General features: G+C 34.4%; 2 protein-coding genes and 1 pseudogene across 3 annotated transcripts; all 3 read left to right on the forward strand.

The window, feature by feature from the left end:
• The first annotated feature begins 1,435 nt into the window (after positions 1–1,435).
• On the forward strand, positions 1,436–5,469 carry LOC125186989 (UMP-CMP kinase). 2 transcript variants are annotated; one of them, XM_048083484.2, is made up of 9 exons: positions 1,436–1,631; positions 1,721–1,780; positions 2,498–2,552; positions 3,163–3,280; positions 3,371–3,527; positions 3,712–3,792; positions 3,859–3,966; positions 4,229–4,293; positions 5,005–5,174. In XM_048083484.2, exons 1-9 carry the CDS (start codon positions 1,566–1,568, stop codon positions 5,063–5,065), a joined length of 771 nt encoding a protein of 256 aa, XP_047939441.1. In that variant the 5' UTR covers positions 1,436–1,565; the 3' UTR covers positions 5,066–5,174. The 2 variants fall into 2 exon arrangements, with proteins under 2 accessions (XP_047939441.1, XP_047939442.1); XM_048083485.2 differs by lacking the exon at positions 5,005–5,174 and adding an exon at positions 5,252–5,469 and having other exon boundaries at positions 1,440–1,631.
• Positions 5,470–7,475: 2,006 nt separating this feature from the next.
• Positions 7,476–8,157, forward strand: LOC125189715 (pectinesterase inhibitor 11-like; annotated as a pseudogene).
• Positions 8,158–11,606: 3,449 nt separating this feature from the next.
• LOC125190724 (pectinesterase-like) lies at positions 11,607–13,386 on the forward strand. Its single transcript, XM_048088101.2, has 2 exons — positions 11,607–12,490; positions 12,692–13,386. Exons 1-2 carry the CDS (start codon positions 11,638–11,640, stop codon positions 13,384–13,386), a joined length of 1,548 nt encoding a protein of 515 aa, XP_047944058.2. The 5' UTR covers positions 11,607–11,637.
• Positions 13,387–15,255: the final 1,869 nt, after the last annotated feature.

A 15,255-nucleotide genomic window follows, 5' to 3' on the forward strand; every position in this document is an offset into this window, starting at 1 on the left:
ATCATGTCAAATGGTAATTTTACTCTAACAATTTACACTAAACTCAAATTTAAATGAATATTATCTATAATTTTGATTTGTTCAATAAATTATACTAAATTTAAACTTATTTTAATATAAATATCATGTCAAATGGTAATTTTACTCTAACAATTTACACTAAACTCAAATTTAAATGAATATTATCTATAATTTTGATTTGTTCAAAAACATATATGTACATTTTGCTCAAAAATTAAAAATGAGAAAACTATGAGATTAATTTTAGAGTACTATACGGCGAATTGTCTACTAAGATATTTTAGGTTTTAGAATATTATTGAAGATGGTCTAAGGAAAAGTATGGATTATACTGTAGATGACTTTATTGCATACTCTTTTTGTATCGGAGTAATTTTCATACTTAGTGATACACAAGATTTTAGTAAACAGTACCCCCTCTGTCCCATTTGAAGAGTCTCATTTGAGTTCAGCATGAATTTTAAGAAATGTAAAAGAAAGTAGGTGAAAGAGACAGTAAAATGTAGGGGTGGCAAATCGTGCGTGTTGTGTCGTTATCGTATCGACACGATAACGACACGACACGATAACAACAAACACGAACACGACCCGTTAAGAAAACTCCAAACACGAACACGAACACGACCCGCTACCCTCAGACATGAACACGACACGAACTCATTAACGACACGAACCACTTCGGGTCAACAACACGATAACAACACATATATGACACAACACGATAACAACACATATATGACACAACACGATAACAACACTATAATAATAATATTATAATATATTAATATTATTTCTAATATGAAAATTTTAATTTTAATTTTAAATTTTTAAAATAAATAAAAATAAAATTAATAAGTATTATATATACTTAACGTGTAACACGAACACGACACAAACACGACACGAAATAATATTATAGTATACTTAAGGTGTAACACGAACACGACACGAAATTTTCGTGTCGTTATCGTGTCGACACGATAAGGACACGAACCCAATAAGCTTTGACACATACCCATTAATTTCGTGCGGGTTCGTGTAGTGTTATCGTGTCGTGCTAAAAATTGTCAGCCCTAGTAAAATATGGTCCTATTTTTTCATATTAATTATTTTTATAATAAAATGTGATTGGAAAAAAGTTAGTAGAATATGTAGTCTATGAAGTAGTATCATTTATGGAATATTTCAACCGGGACTCCTGAGATGAGAAATCTAAAAATAGTCAACCAAAACTCGTAAAGTGAGACGGATGAAGTAGTAATTCAGTGTATTATTCTAGAATTTCTAGAACTCCTACTATAGAAATTGCATCTTGATCTGCGTTTATATTTTCAATAAAAAAATTGATCCATTTTGTTATAGACAAATAAAAATGTGAAACGGAAGGAATAGTTATCTAATCGACCTTTCTATTGACATAGAGAGAGGTGCCCCACGATCTGTTTAACAAATGATTCTCCTCTAAACACACAACCTCTTTTAAAACTGCCACTCGCTCGCATCTCCCTCTCTCACTATCTCTCTCTCTCTGCGAACAATCACTAATGTGGAGGCGCGGTGTTTCTCTCTCGTCGATGCTTTCTTCGTCTAAATCGCGCCTCCTAAATCAGGTATTTCAACATTCGCCTTTTTCTACTACTTCGATTCTTGTTGTTCTATCAAATTCAAGCGCGATTGAGCAACGCTCTCCTCTCCTCAGATGCAGGTGGCCTATGGATTCAATGCTTCCCAAGTTTTCTCTACTCGCGTTCTGAATCCGGTACTGCGTTGATTCACATCTTCCATTTTATCGAGTTTTTGGAAAAATTGATCATGATTTTTGAGCTCGCTTTTCTCTTATTCCTCATCTTACTGCGAGTACTTCGATAAACAATGTCGCCATTCAACTATGATTGAAAGTCTGGGGGGAATTCATGTTCCTTTTCTACGTTATTTCTCGAACATTTAGATATGCGAGGAGCTTAATTCTGAACACGACTAGTTATCCGTAAATTATTTTCTTAGATTAGGTTGATTTTATCTGATTTTGGTCCGTCCTTTAGTTATATGGTTATTAGCTTTAAATTCTGAGAGTGATGCGTAATTAATTATCGTCAGGCATTTCATTATGTTTCTATCCCTACATGCTCTTTGTTTAGGGTGCCTTAGATATAAGTTACTTTCTTTCACATTTTTTTACCTGTTTATTAGTTGTATAACATCTTGAGAGGGCGGGTTGTGTTGGCAGAGGAGTTGCAGCTCGAGGGTCCTTTATCTAGGCTGGACGTTTGAATTTTTCTTTGGTTTTTTGTTTTTATGATCTTACAAGCTTATGATGTCTATTGACCCAAATTGTTGTAAGTTGCAACTGTTTTTTATGTTCTCTCATGGAAGGCTGTTTAGTAAATTAAAAGTCCTGTATTTTTACTACTACTATTAAATATCAATAAGATATTTTGATGATTTATTTGTTGAGCCTTTTCTTTAATTGACACAGGCAGAAGATGGAGTCTCTGGTGCAAGAAGGAAACCATTTGTAACTTTCGTCTTGGGTAGTAAAGAATATATTAGCTGCTTATGTGTATAATCATTACTGATCTTCTGTTTGATAATCCAAATTGATGGTCTTGTGTTACTTGCCAGTATTAATTAACTGTAGCACATGACCTCATTTTTCGTAGATAATGTCAAGTTGGTGCTTTTATTTAGCTTGTTATGCTTATGCAATCGAAGGTTTTACTGGATAAGATTGTATTCAGTATATAAAGTAATGTTTGGTTGTCTCCCTGAGACAGACTTGGTTTCCAGTTTCTTTTACTAAAATGCATTCAAACATGTATATATTTTCGTTGTGCATTTTATTATTGATATATCACACTGCCTAACACAGTTACCATAAGAAACTTCCAACAAAATCTGCATGCACCAAGCATTCCCTAACTGCTGTAGTGATCATGGATCATGGGTTTTTCTGGTTTTCCTAATACTTTAATTTAGAAAAATGAACCACTTGAACCTGGATAAGCAAATCTCCCTTTTTCTTCTCATTTATTGAAATTTAGTTGGCGAATTAATATAACAAGACTTCATTACATAGAAATATCATGATACTCATCAAGATCCAGAGGGGGGGTGGTTCTGATATTATATTTGTATTTGCAGGTGGTCCAGGGAGTGGAAAAGGTACTCAGTGTACAAGGATTGTTAACACCTTTGGATTTACCCACTTGAGTGTTGGGGATCTGTTGAGGAAAGAAATATATTCTGATAGTGAAAATGGGTAAGAACTAAAACTATACATATTTTATAATGTGGATATCTTAGTTGATGCAACTTTATATAATGTATGTCATGTCCTATCCTATTGCAGTTCCATGATTCTTGATACAATCAAGGAAGGGAAAATTGTTCCCTCAGAAGTGACTGTTAAACTGATAAAAAAAGCCATTGAAGCCAGTGAAAACAATAGAATTCTTGTTGATGGCTTTCCAAGAAGTGAAGAGAATCGTATAGCATATGAGCGAGTTGTAAGTAGTCAGTTTTGAGTCTCTTTATTCTTTTCAATTTCTGTTAGCATTTATACTCATCTCCTTCCACACTATCTGCGCCCATATGATTGCTATGTGGCATATTACAAGGGTATCTGGCTGCATATAATGCCTGCTATCACTGTGCCATTGGCATGAGTTGAATTGTGAATTATATTTGTAGGGTGGGGTTGAACCAGACATTGTGCTTTTCTTTGATTGTCCTAAAGAAGAAATGGTGAAACGAGTGCTAAACCGTAATCAGGTGCTTTCCACATATGCATATTTTCTCCTGTCATTTACTTATTAACAAAGAAAGTTTAATGCGCAGGGGCGAATTGACGATAATATTGATACAGTCAAGGAAAGGTTGAGCGTATTTGAAGAACTCAACCTTCCTGTGATCAAGTATTACTCCGAGAAAGGAATACTTCACAAGGTATCAACTTGGTTTATTGGTGACAGCTAAATTACTGTAGTTTCACTGCATTTGTTACTTTTTCTGCTGTGGACACCCTACACCAGCTAATTAGCTGCAGGTGCTGTTTATCCTGAGATGGAAGGAAGATGAAATACACACTGTCACACTCACATAAAAAACAATCTGCTTATGCACCTTATTTTATCTGTGGTTGTAAAATTTGTTCCATTCAAGAGCCTCTAGTTGATATTCAGTTTTAACAAATTTCAAGCACTTGCAGATCGATGGTACTGGAACAGAAGATGAAATATATGAAAGGGTTCTTCCAATATTTGCTGCATTGAGGTATCCAGTTTTCTGTAGTTTTTGATTGAAAAATGTTACTTAAATGGCTCTTTGATAGTTTAGAAAATGCTATATATCATCTTTAATTAAAAACTTCTAATTAGCTGCTCTAGGACCAGTTGTTCTATATCTAATGAGATTAGCTCCAGCCTATGATTACCTTGTTTCTCTGATGAATCATATAACTCATCTGAAAAACTATAAATGTAAAATTGAACATGTGTGGTAATGTCAAAGTTGAATGGATGTAGGGGAATGTAAAGCTTTTCTTGAGCTTACTATTAGTTACTAGTACTTCCGTTTTATCTTGGTGCCAAAATCAATGCATATTTCACCTCTGGAACACAAGATAATGTCATAATTTTTTAACCTTTTCCAGTTATGTCCTGCTTTTCAATTTGTCTAATTGGTTCACAAAGTTTCACCATATTCTTCAATAAAGTCACAAGGCCAATTTTCCAACATCGAAATTTATGTATCGTCGTCTGAAAGTGACGTGGGACATATTGGTCTCATCCTCATGTAAAAATGTTGTTTTTCATAAAGCATGTGTGGCTGCATTCGTCGTTATAGTTTAACAAAAATGCTGAAAATGTACCAATGATGAAAACTAGAAGGCATGACATTGATGAAAAAAATGTTTTAACATTTTTCTGATATTTTCTCTTTACTATTTACATTTTTTCTGGATACACCGTTTTTTTGTATCAGTTGGTCAGTTGGTGCACTCAAGATGTCTAGTCAAATATCAATTTGTCCAATATGCAAGTAAATCTTTTCATACAACAGAAATTAATTGGCTGTGCTATCAGTGTTCATTTCTTGTAAAATCATAATGTTCTGTCTCACATTGGTTATTCATAAATGATTAGATGGTGACCGAATCGCACATGCCTTTACATTTATTTGTTTTGTATTTGTTGAACTTGTTAACTTATAATATGCTTTTAAATGCCAGGTGATCCCATGATTTCTGAAACCACAAAAACACTGAGAAGATGACAACTTTATTGATCTATTAAACACAATAATTTGTTTTACCAAAAATCTGGTGGCAGAGTAAACTTTACAAGTCTAGAGGAATGATTTAGCTTTGTTTGTCCTACTTACCAGATATACTACATATAGATGTACTTGTACATATAATAGTATGGTGTTTAATCAGCTACTTCTGCATTCAAATTGTCACACAAGCTTGTCTCATGACAGGTGTATTCTAATTTGGGCCAAATTCTTAAAAATTAGTTTAGTATTTTTAATCAAGAAAATAAATTGAGTTAAAAATAATATTTAGATATTGTATGTGTATTTATAGGCAATTAACCTTTATTCTTTCTGTCAAATTCTTCTTATGAATTGCAGACGAATATGGGTCTCAGTAAATACTATTTCTACAACGATTGATGGATTTCTTAGGTGTTGATAACTATGCTTAATTAAACCAATAGTAATGTAATTTATGTTTTAAATATATACAGTTAAAAAGTATAGAAATGTTCAAGCCTTTAGTAAGAACGTACATGTGTGGGTGAGTGTTTTTAGTTATGAACGCACCGGAAGCTATATCAACATATCAATTGGATTGCCCATTCAGTAGGAAATGTAGCTGAAGATTACCATCGAGACAATATTATGAAGTGAATATCTGTGCTGAATGATGACAGATGGAAGTCAATCAATATGTAATTTATAATATTGAAGTATAGAACACAAATTATTTTATGTGATTTTGCAAGTATTGCTAGGGATGAGTCGGTATGATATTCAGTATTAAAACTGTCAATCTGTCATAGTATACCACACTCAAAACTTCATTTATCTTGTCAATCTGTCATAGTATACCACACTCAAAACTTCATTTATCTTATCAAAATCTTCGGTATACTTCTAACCCCGAATTCTGGTATATTTTATACCCCCTCAAGTTATTTTCATGCATTTTGCCTTGTCAAATGACTCAAATATAAGCGGCCGCCTGATATTCATCAAATATCAAGGGAGCCCACATTTGGTCCAAGATGATGGCGATCAATCTCGTCCAATTGCGAAATTATAGTCCTACTTGTTTGATTAATGTCACCAATAACTAAATAATTGGGTTCATATTTCCGACGGCTAAAAAGATTATCAATATATAGTCTCTTTAAAAGTTTACTATTACATTTTTTGTATGAGAGATTGTATATAATGGGGTACCCTTCACGTCATCCTTAATAGTTTCAAAGCAACAATAAATTTTCCATGTCCTATAGGCCCAACCCGGTCTTCAAAATCATACTACTATCATAGAGCCACTCAGCCACTTGCTTCAATGCATGTATTTTTATTTTATTATATTTATTTTTCATTAAAATATCTAGTAATTTTATTTATCAGTTGACGAAAATGCTCGTAAACATTGACTTATTTCTAGCAATTGAAACAGTGACTTGGAAGTTGATGCAATGGAATTAGCGCTCGATTTGAAATTCCGGAAAGGGTGCGATAAATTTAACAATGAGGACAAATCAAGATACTGATTTACGAAATCCATAATTAAATTTGAGATGAACTTATATTGAATCTCATGCAAAAGGATTAGAAGGAATGAATTTACTATAACTAGTTCTAAAAGTTGAGTACGATTTACGACAAGGTCCAAATGATTGTAAATTTAAATTAAACCTCCTTTTACTACTATTATTATTATATGAAAAAAAATAAACAAGCATATTAAATGTGTATGTATGGTATGGCATAATGGCAATAGTCCTGTCAATAGAGGAATGCTGGTAACTTTCCACATTACATGGGTTGCATTGCATTGATATCTATATTTATCTATGAGATCACTATAGATTGTGTTTCTAATTTTTTTTGTTTTCTTAAAAATATCAGTTATATGTTCATTTTTTAAAACTCCTCAGCTTAAAATAACTTATGGCCTGAAAATTTTAGAATCCACGATAGAATGATTATAGAACGCCCACATGAACTTTGGTTTTGCATTTTTTGAAAAATGTCAATCAACTCACTTTTATAATTTAAAAATCTAAAACCTTTATAACAATATGGGCCGTGATCGAGAGTCCCACCTCGTCACATTATTGCCCAAATTAGTAATTTTTATTAATTTCAAATTAATAGACATTTTTCCTAACTAATGAGATTTCAAAGTTTCTGTATAAATAGACTCTTTCTCTACCAATACTCCCACAACCAAAAAATAGCACACATTAATCCGAAAAATGATGAGGTGGAGAGCCATATCAACCGTTGTAATAGTGATGGCCGCAGTCATGGTTTCCGTCTGCGAAAGCAGAGGCGTAGGCGGGTCGAAGAGGAGCACGGAATTCATCCGTACATCCTGCTCCGCCACCGCCTACCCCACGCTCTGCTACTCCTCCCTTTCCGTCCAGCAAAACCCCAAGCTCCTAGCCACCGCCGACATGGTCAGGCTGTCCCGCGAGGTCGGCGCCATGCAGGACTGCGTGGAGGAGCTGGCCATCAGAAAAACATTGGCGGAGGTGAAGCAGATCGAGGCCGTGACCGGCGATGCTCAGACGTGGCTCAGCGGATGAGGAGACCTGCATGGACGGCTTCGCCGGGAAGATTATATGGGCGGTGAGAGGGAAGATTGTGAATGTGGCGCATATGACTAGCAACGCCTTGTCTCTCCTCAATACCTATGCTACTACTCTTCATCATTGATCCATGCTTTTTTAGTTTATAAATATTGCTACATTACTTTATTAAGCATGTGCCTTTTTTAGTGTAGTACAATTGCAAGTGTATAAGTTGGTCATGTATGTACGATTTGAACGCTTAGTTCATGGATTCTATGGAATCAATGAAATTTAAAGTTGAGAGTTTGGTAGTATATAATTGGAGTGTTTATACTATTGATGCACATGCGATATATCCAAGTGTCACTACTCGACCGACATGAGCAAGTGTTGAGGATAAGAGATGGACCCGTGATTGGTGATACTATGTATAAAGGGAATGATATCATTGATATTTTATCTAAGGGAAAATTATGAATTTAGTTAAATTTTGGTCAATTTCACAATTTAAACAATGGCTAATTATATTATAATTTTAATATTTTTCTCAATTATCACATAGCAAAAATACTACTCCTCATACTATGTTTCTAAATTTATCAACATAATTGACTAAGTTATATTAATGACTTAGTTTAGTTAACCGAACGTTTTGTTCGCATGGTTTGTTTGTCAAATCATTTATATTTTCCAAAAATACTACTCCTCATACTATGTTTCTAAATTTATCAACATAATTGACTAAGTTATATTAATGACTTAGTTTAGTTAACCGAACGTTTTGTTCGCATGGTTTGTTTGTCAAATCATTTATATTTTCCAAAAATACTACTCCTCATACTATGTTTCTAAATTTATCAACATAATTGACTAAGTTATATTAATGACTTAGTTTAGTTAACCGAACATTTTGTTCGCATGGTTTGTTTGTCAAATCATTTATATTTTCCAAAATTTTAGACTATGAAATAATTGAGAAAAATGTTAAAATTATGATGTAATAGGTCATTTTAAATAATTGCAGGATAGAAAATTTGACTAAACTTCATATTTTTTTTAATAATTTACTCTTTATTTTATGTTTCTCGAAATAAAAACTGAATCCTTCAATTAATATATGGAAACTTGTTGTGGAATAGAACTAGTACCTCATTAATAAACAGAATAGACCCGTGTTTGAAGTAAAGATAATGGAGTTGTGTGCTGATTTAGTAGATTGGTGGAGGATTTGCAAGATTAATTATACAATTGTAAGGCCATCTCCAACCATTTATACTAAACTCAAACACATTTTTGAGTATGGGACACACCAAAAAATAATTTTGCTCAGATCATTTATTCCAAACTCAAACTCAAAAGAATATTCCATATTTATATACTTTTTATACCTTTTCAATTATACCTACATATTTCTTTTAAATTACATTTAGTTCCACATTATTTTATCAATAATTTATGTAAATTAAATTAGTATACAAAATTTCTTATTAATATATTTATGTATTAAATATACTCTATGTTCAAAAAAATTACACTACTTTTAAAATTAAAATACACTAAACTGCTATAATAAAATTCAAATATAAATTCAAACATATCACGATAAACATAAAATAGCTAAAATTTATTAGTTATTATTTGAAAAAAAAAAACATAAGTTATGATCAGCTTGCTAATTCCAATTTAATTATTTGGAAAATTATTTGCAAATTCCATGAAAAAATTGTGTGTAACCAAATTTCCTAGACCCTAGTACAACAAGCTAACATGTCTCTACTCAATATCTGCAAATAATGCCAACTGATTCAACTATCTACGCTGACTACGCAGTACACAGATTATGGCCGTATAATTATTTAATTATAAGGACTATTATGTAATATATAAAATAACTTTGCAGTAGATATTCAATTTTAGTGTTTATCTTAATTTTGGTGTTGTTTCATTAAAAAAATCCAAAAATGGGTTTGGGTATAGAGTATGGTTGGAGAACATTTTTACACTAAATGAAGTATGAAGAGAGAATAAGTTAGAAGAGATAAAAATATAAAGGAATGAAAAATAAATAGGAAAGATTAATGTGTTATTTTTTTAATTGTTAAAAGTAGAAATTGATTACTTATAGAATAAAAAAATATCAATCACTTTTAATAGGACTGGGATTACAAAACTAAAAGTGCCTAACAATTCAAAATAACTTAAGCTTATCCACGAATTAAAAATGGTTGATTGCCAAATCCTTCAAAATGATTGATTTATACTACTATACTCCCTTGCTAACCCAATGCTTAATTGCTAACAACAACTCAATAATAGCCATTAGATATTCAAACTAAAGTCCTAGATCATTAACCACAAAATGTCAATACGATAAAAAAAAACGTCAATAAGGCTATAGGATTAATTTCAATAAAAATCAATAGGGGTATTAATGTCAAATTAGTTATGACTAACTTTTAAAAGAAATCTCAAAACTTTAAATTCATATAACATATATCAAATTAAAGATAATTTTATAAGGATTCCAACGATATACTACATGCATATGTTCCGACGTCAAAATTTGAAAAAAAAATCTAGAATTTTCGTATTTTTCGACACAGGCTAATGTCGATACAGCTAAGATAATATGTCAATATAAAGCATATACAATGTCAATCCTAAATTTGTGTTGACATTCTCAAAGCATTGTGTTGATATTTTCGAAACACTATATTGACATTTTCATCCAAAACCCTAATTTTGTGTTTTTTTTTTAATTTTTTTCGATTTAATTAATAAAAACTAAAATTACACGTGGCAAATCCACACATTTTTTAAAATTATATTACCTTAAATTAGTTGTAGTTAGCAATTAAATGATGAGTTAACAATTGATGTACTGCTACTCCTATATTGCTGGTTGATTGTGAATGCCTTGGGAATGTTGCTAGAGTCTTTATTATACGGAAAATGATTATGTGAATAGTAGTACTCCTATTTGATTTGTAATGAAACATGGAGTATATTTCAGTAGCAAAATCAAATCAATTATTCAAATCCTCAGAAAATAAGCATTAATTATAAAATAAAATAACTATAAAGATGGCGTTGCATTCACAGAATATTTTTCTAAATCCTTACCAAACTCTTCACTTACGTAAAGTGGCTTTAGAAGGTGCAATAAATTCACGTAAACTAAATCACATATTCACATTAAAATCTTAGAACCACAATAACCTGCATCACCTTTTGAAAATAACCGCATTTCTATAACAAAATTAACAGCATCGGTCAACTATTTATTAACGTTGTTGCTGTTGGACTCAAACCAAAGAAATACGAACTATTTGTAAGATATCGTAAACTAAACTCATCTTACGACGGCTGACTTGCCAAAATAAACGCCTGAATTCAGACATCTCTCAAATAATCCTATATTATACACATATTGGCTCCATATTTCAACATTACTCCATATCCTCTCTAATTATTTAATTGATTTACTACCTCTTCCATTCGTGTTGCTTCACCTCCAAAACTAAAATCACACGGTTGTATGATCAAATTCCATGTATTCAACTGCCCACAAAATCACTACTTCCTACGGCCGGCTTGATTGCAATAGCAGTGATCCATGAAACAAGGATATGTAGTATCTCTTTCTTCTTAAGATAAAGTTAGCACACTAATTCTATTTGATCCCATTTAGTACTATTTAACTGCACAAACCATCCTTGTTTCCCACCATTTCAAACCAACTTGGCAACATCTCTAAATCCAAGCAAACTATCATAACTCCGCATTGCAATATTATAGGATGGCTACTACCATAATACTACCAATATTCTTCCTTTATCTCACATCTTGGCATGAAGCAGCAGCACAAGTTCCTGATAATGCTACAAACATCGAATGGTGGTGCAGCACCACCCCCCACCCCCACCCCTGCAACCACCACATGAACCAACTCCACCCCAAATCCCACCACGATTTCCTGACCATGACCGTTGCGGCCGCGCTGGAGAGGGCCGCCGCGGCCAAAACCCTAGCCATAGAGCTCAGCTCCACGGCCGACACCGCGAGCAAGAAGATGCTGCAGCGAGAGTGCGAAGATCTCATAGACAACACTATCCTCCAACTAAACACTACGCTACAAAGCATCATCATGAAAGCGAGCGCGGCTCACGACGCGCAGACGTGGCTCAGCGCAGCGCTGACTAGCATCGAGACCTGCGTGTCCGGATCCCGCCAGCTCAGCCTCCCCGATTTCACCTCTCCGATCCTCACCGGAAACGTTTCCGAGATGATAAGGAACAGCCTCGCAGCGAACGCGCCTCTGTTGGAGAAGTCCAGTGATCGCAGAATGCTTGGGGGTGAGCGGAAACTGCTGCAGGATTACGTGTGGGCGTCGAGAGCGAACGTGACGGTGTCCAAGGACGGGTCGGGTCAGTTCATGTCCATCCAGGAGGCCATCAACTACGCGACGGCTAACCGGCTAGGGAAGAAGAGGGTGATCGTGTATGTGAAGAAGGGAGTCTACGAGGAGAACATTCTCATCAACAGAACCATGACTAAGGTGATGTTGGTCGGAGACGGAGTCAGAAACACCATCATCACTTCCAACCGGAGCTCCTCCGCTGGCTTCACAACATACAGCACTGCCACATTTGGTACCTAAAAACATTTCAACTAATCCATATGTGATAGAAATCCATTCATGGTTATATACTATTGGTCAGTCATTTGATATATTGCTGGTTTAGTTAAATTTGGTCCACAAATATACAGTGGTTTCACTTCTTTGTTACTGTAGTTATTTTTATTTCATATAGTAGTACTATATGTTAAGTAATTGGAATTTGGATGTGCAGGTGTGGATGGGAATGGATTCATAGCGCGTGGCATCACCTTCCGCAACACGGCCGGGGCAGAGAACGGGCAGGCGGTGGCGCTCAGGTCAGCCTCGGACCTCTCGGTGTTCTACGCGTGCAGCTTCGAAGGCTACCAAGACACGCTCTTCGCACAAGCACAGCGCCAGCTCTACAAATCCTGCTACATATACGGCACCGTCGACGTCATCTTCGGCAACGCCGCCGTCGTCATCCAGAACTCCATCATCTACGCCCGGAAGCCCCTGGTCGGGCAGGCCAACATAATCACGGCGCAGGGGCGGGGCGATCCGTATCAGAACACCGGCATATCGATCCACAACTGCCGGATCCTAGCGGCGCCGGACCTCAAACCGGTGGTGGAATCGGTGAAGACGTATCTGGGGAGGCCATGGCAGGAGTACTCGAGGACGGTGGTGATGAAGAGCTATCTGGACGATCTGGTGGACCCGGAAGGGTGGTCCAAGTGGGGCGATTCGGACTTTGCATTGGATACTTTGTATTACGGGGAGTATCGGAATTTCGGGCCGGGGGCTCTTACCGAGAATCGGGTTAATTGGACGGGTTACCACGATATAAACGACACGGACGAGGCAGCCCAGTTCACGGTCGCGAACCTTATATTTGGTCGACAGTGGCTGCCTGCTACCGGTGTTCCGTTTACTGTTGGCTTGTGAATGTAACTATTAATTTATGTGATTCTTTTATTTGTTTCATTGTTTCTCTGTGTGTAATGCTTATTGAATGAATGTTGAATAAGACAATAACAACCAACTAGCAGTGTTGCTACTTCAGATTTAATAGGAAATGAGCAAGGACATGAATAAATTGTTTAAACCCCCTTGTTAATTACGCATATTTGTTATAGTGATCTTCATAGGTATGCAAATGCATGCGCAACTAGAGATTAAATCCAATGTTGGTTAATTATAATTAGATATTAAAAATTCTAACACTGAATTTAATTATGAGTATTAGTGATCGGTGAATGCAATTGATATGAGCGTTAGCATTATTTAGTTAGTTAAATTAGAGATTTTCATATCTTTTCCATATCTTTGTTTTCTTGTTCATTAAGTTAGTTATTAGCATTATAAATAGAAGTCATTGTAATCATTTGAAATCATTCAAGAATATCAATATTATTTTATCATTCATTGGCTTCTCCAAAGTTAGAAAAGTCTTGCTTGACGGGCGCGACAGATATTTATCGATCGCCGATCAGCCCGTAAGAGGTTTATCCTATCAGCAATGCATGACGGTTTTGGATGTAGACAAGTTTTCGCACCATATGTTCTGTTGTGACGAAGCAGGTTTTTGGGAGCTTCTCCACTCTAGACCTACACTCCTATTTCTTTCAAAGTAAGGTATAATTGATAATAGTTACTTGGGATTTAAGAGAATGGTGACTAGAGAGTTAAGTGGGGATATAATAAAGTAGAGGAATAAAGACAAAATAAATTATAAGAAAAAAATTAGGTAGTAGAGCAATTATTTTATATTTTATTCAAAAAAATATTGACTCATTTTAAATGGAACATTGAAAAAGGATACGTCCCAAAAGAAATTGACTTAGACTTATTTTACTTGGGCCAATCAAAGGTTTCTGGCCCCATTAAAAATTTGTTTATGTGGACTTCAATTTATTGGGCTTAAATAATAAGAATAGACTCTAATTTTGTAACCTTGTTGGGTATTAGATTTCTATTTTTTATAGCTGAATACTAGTATAATTTAATTTACGCTGTAAACGGAAAGCGCATATTCTTAATTGACATATCCGATGTACATAGATTATATGTGTAGATACCCGGATTTGGGTGCTACTATAGAAATTTATTTAAATCATAGCATAAAAACATTTAGACGTATCAGATCTTACACAAAATTCGTGTTGATACTTTTGTTACCGTTTGTTATCTCAAGACAACCATAAATCATACTACAACGAATTCAATAGCCATATATACTGATTTAGTGATTTGTACTTAATATAATAAGGCTATTTTAAGACCATCTCCAATCGTACACCAAAACTCATTTTTGGTGTAGATAATTTCTCCAACCGTACACCAAACCTAAACCCATTTTTGGAGTTTTCAATGGAATAACACCAAATATGGTGTTTACTCCAAAATTTTGTTAGATAAATACTCAAAAATGGTGTAAACTTAAAGATGGTGTAAATGATTGGAGTAAAACTACTTTTTGGTGTGACGTATACTCAAAAATGGGTTTGAGTTTGGCGTAAATGGTTGGAGATGGCCTAAGTATATATTTTAAAGCTTACACCATGATCTTCTATAAACTAGTAATGATAAGATTGAGTTATTATAAGAATCAGATTTATAGCAAGTCCTGAAAATAGTTTTAATAGAATCCACTGCTCCAGCTATTATCGATCTTCGATCATATGTATCCTGTAGCTTAATTAGTAGTACTATATGTATAATTGTAAGGATTATATTTATTTATTCCCTTGTTAAAATACTCATAATGACTCATGAGACATTGTCATTCTCATTTTTATTTTATTTAATTCAGTG

The sequence above is a fragment of the Salvia hispanica genome, chromosome 5 (genome assembly GCF_029641045.1).
Source record: "Salvia hispanica isolate PSC_SH4W2 chromosome 5, Shi_PSC_v1, whole genome shotgun sequence".
Lineage (NCBI taxonomy): Eukaryota > Viridiplantae > Streptophyta > Magnoliopsida > Lamiales > Lamiaceae > Salvia > Salvia hispanica.

Bases quoted from the DNA above. Each gene is read 5' to 3' on its own strand.
- LOC125186989 (XM_048083484.2), top strand. From the start codon at position 1,566: ATGTGGAGGCGCGGTGTTTCTCTCTCGTCGATGCTTTCTTCGTCTAAA. The intron at 1,781-2,497 runs GTACTGCGTTGA...TAATTGACACAG, and splicing joins CTACTCGCGTTCTGAATCCG to GCAGAAGATGGAGTCTCTGG. The intron at 3,967-4,228 runs GTATCAACTTGG...AAGCACTTGCAG, and splicing joins AGAAAGGAATACTTCACAAG to ATCGATGGTACTGGAACAGA.
- LOC125190724 (XM_048088101.2), top strand. From the start codon at position 11,638: ATGGCTACTACCATAATACTACCAATATTCTTCCTTTATCTCACATCT. The intron at 12,491-12,691 runs GTACCTAAAAAC...TTGGATGTGCAG, and splicing joins ATACAGCACTGCCACATTTG to GTGTGGATGGGAATGGATTC.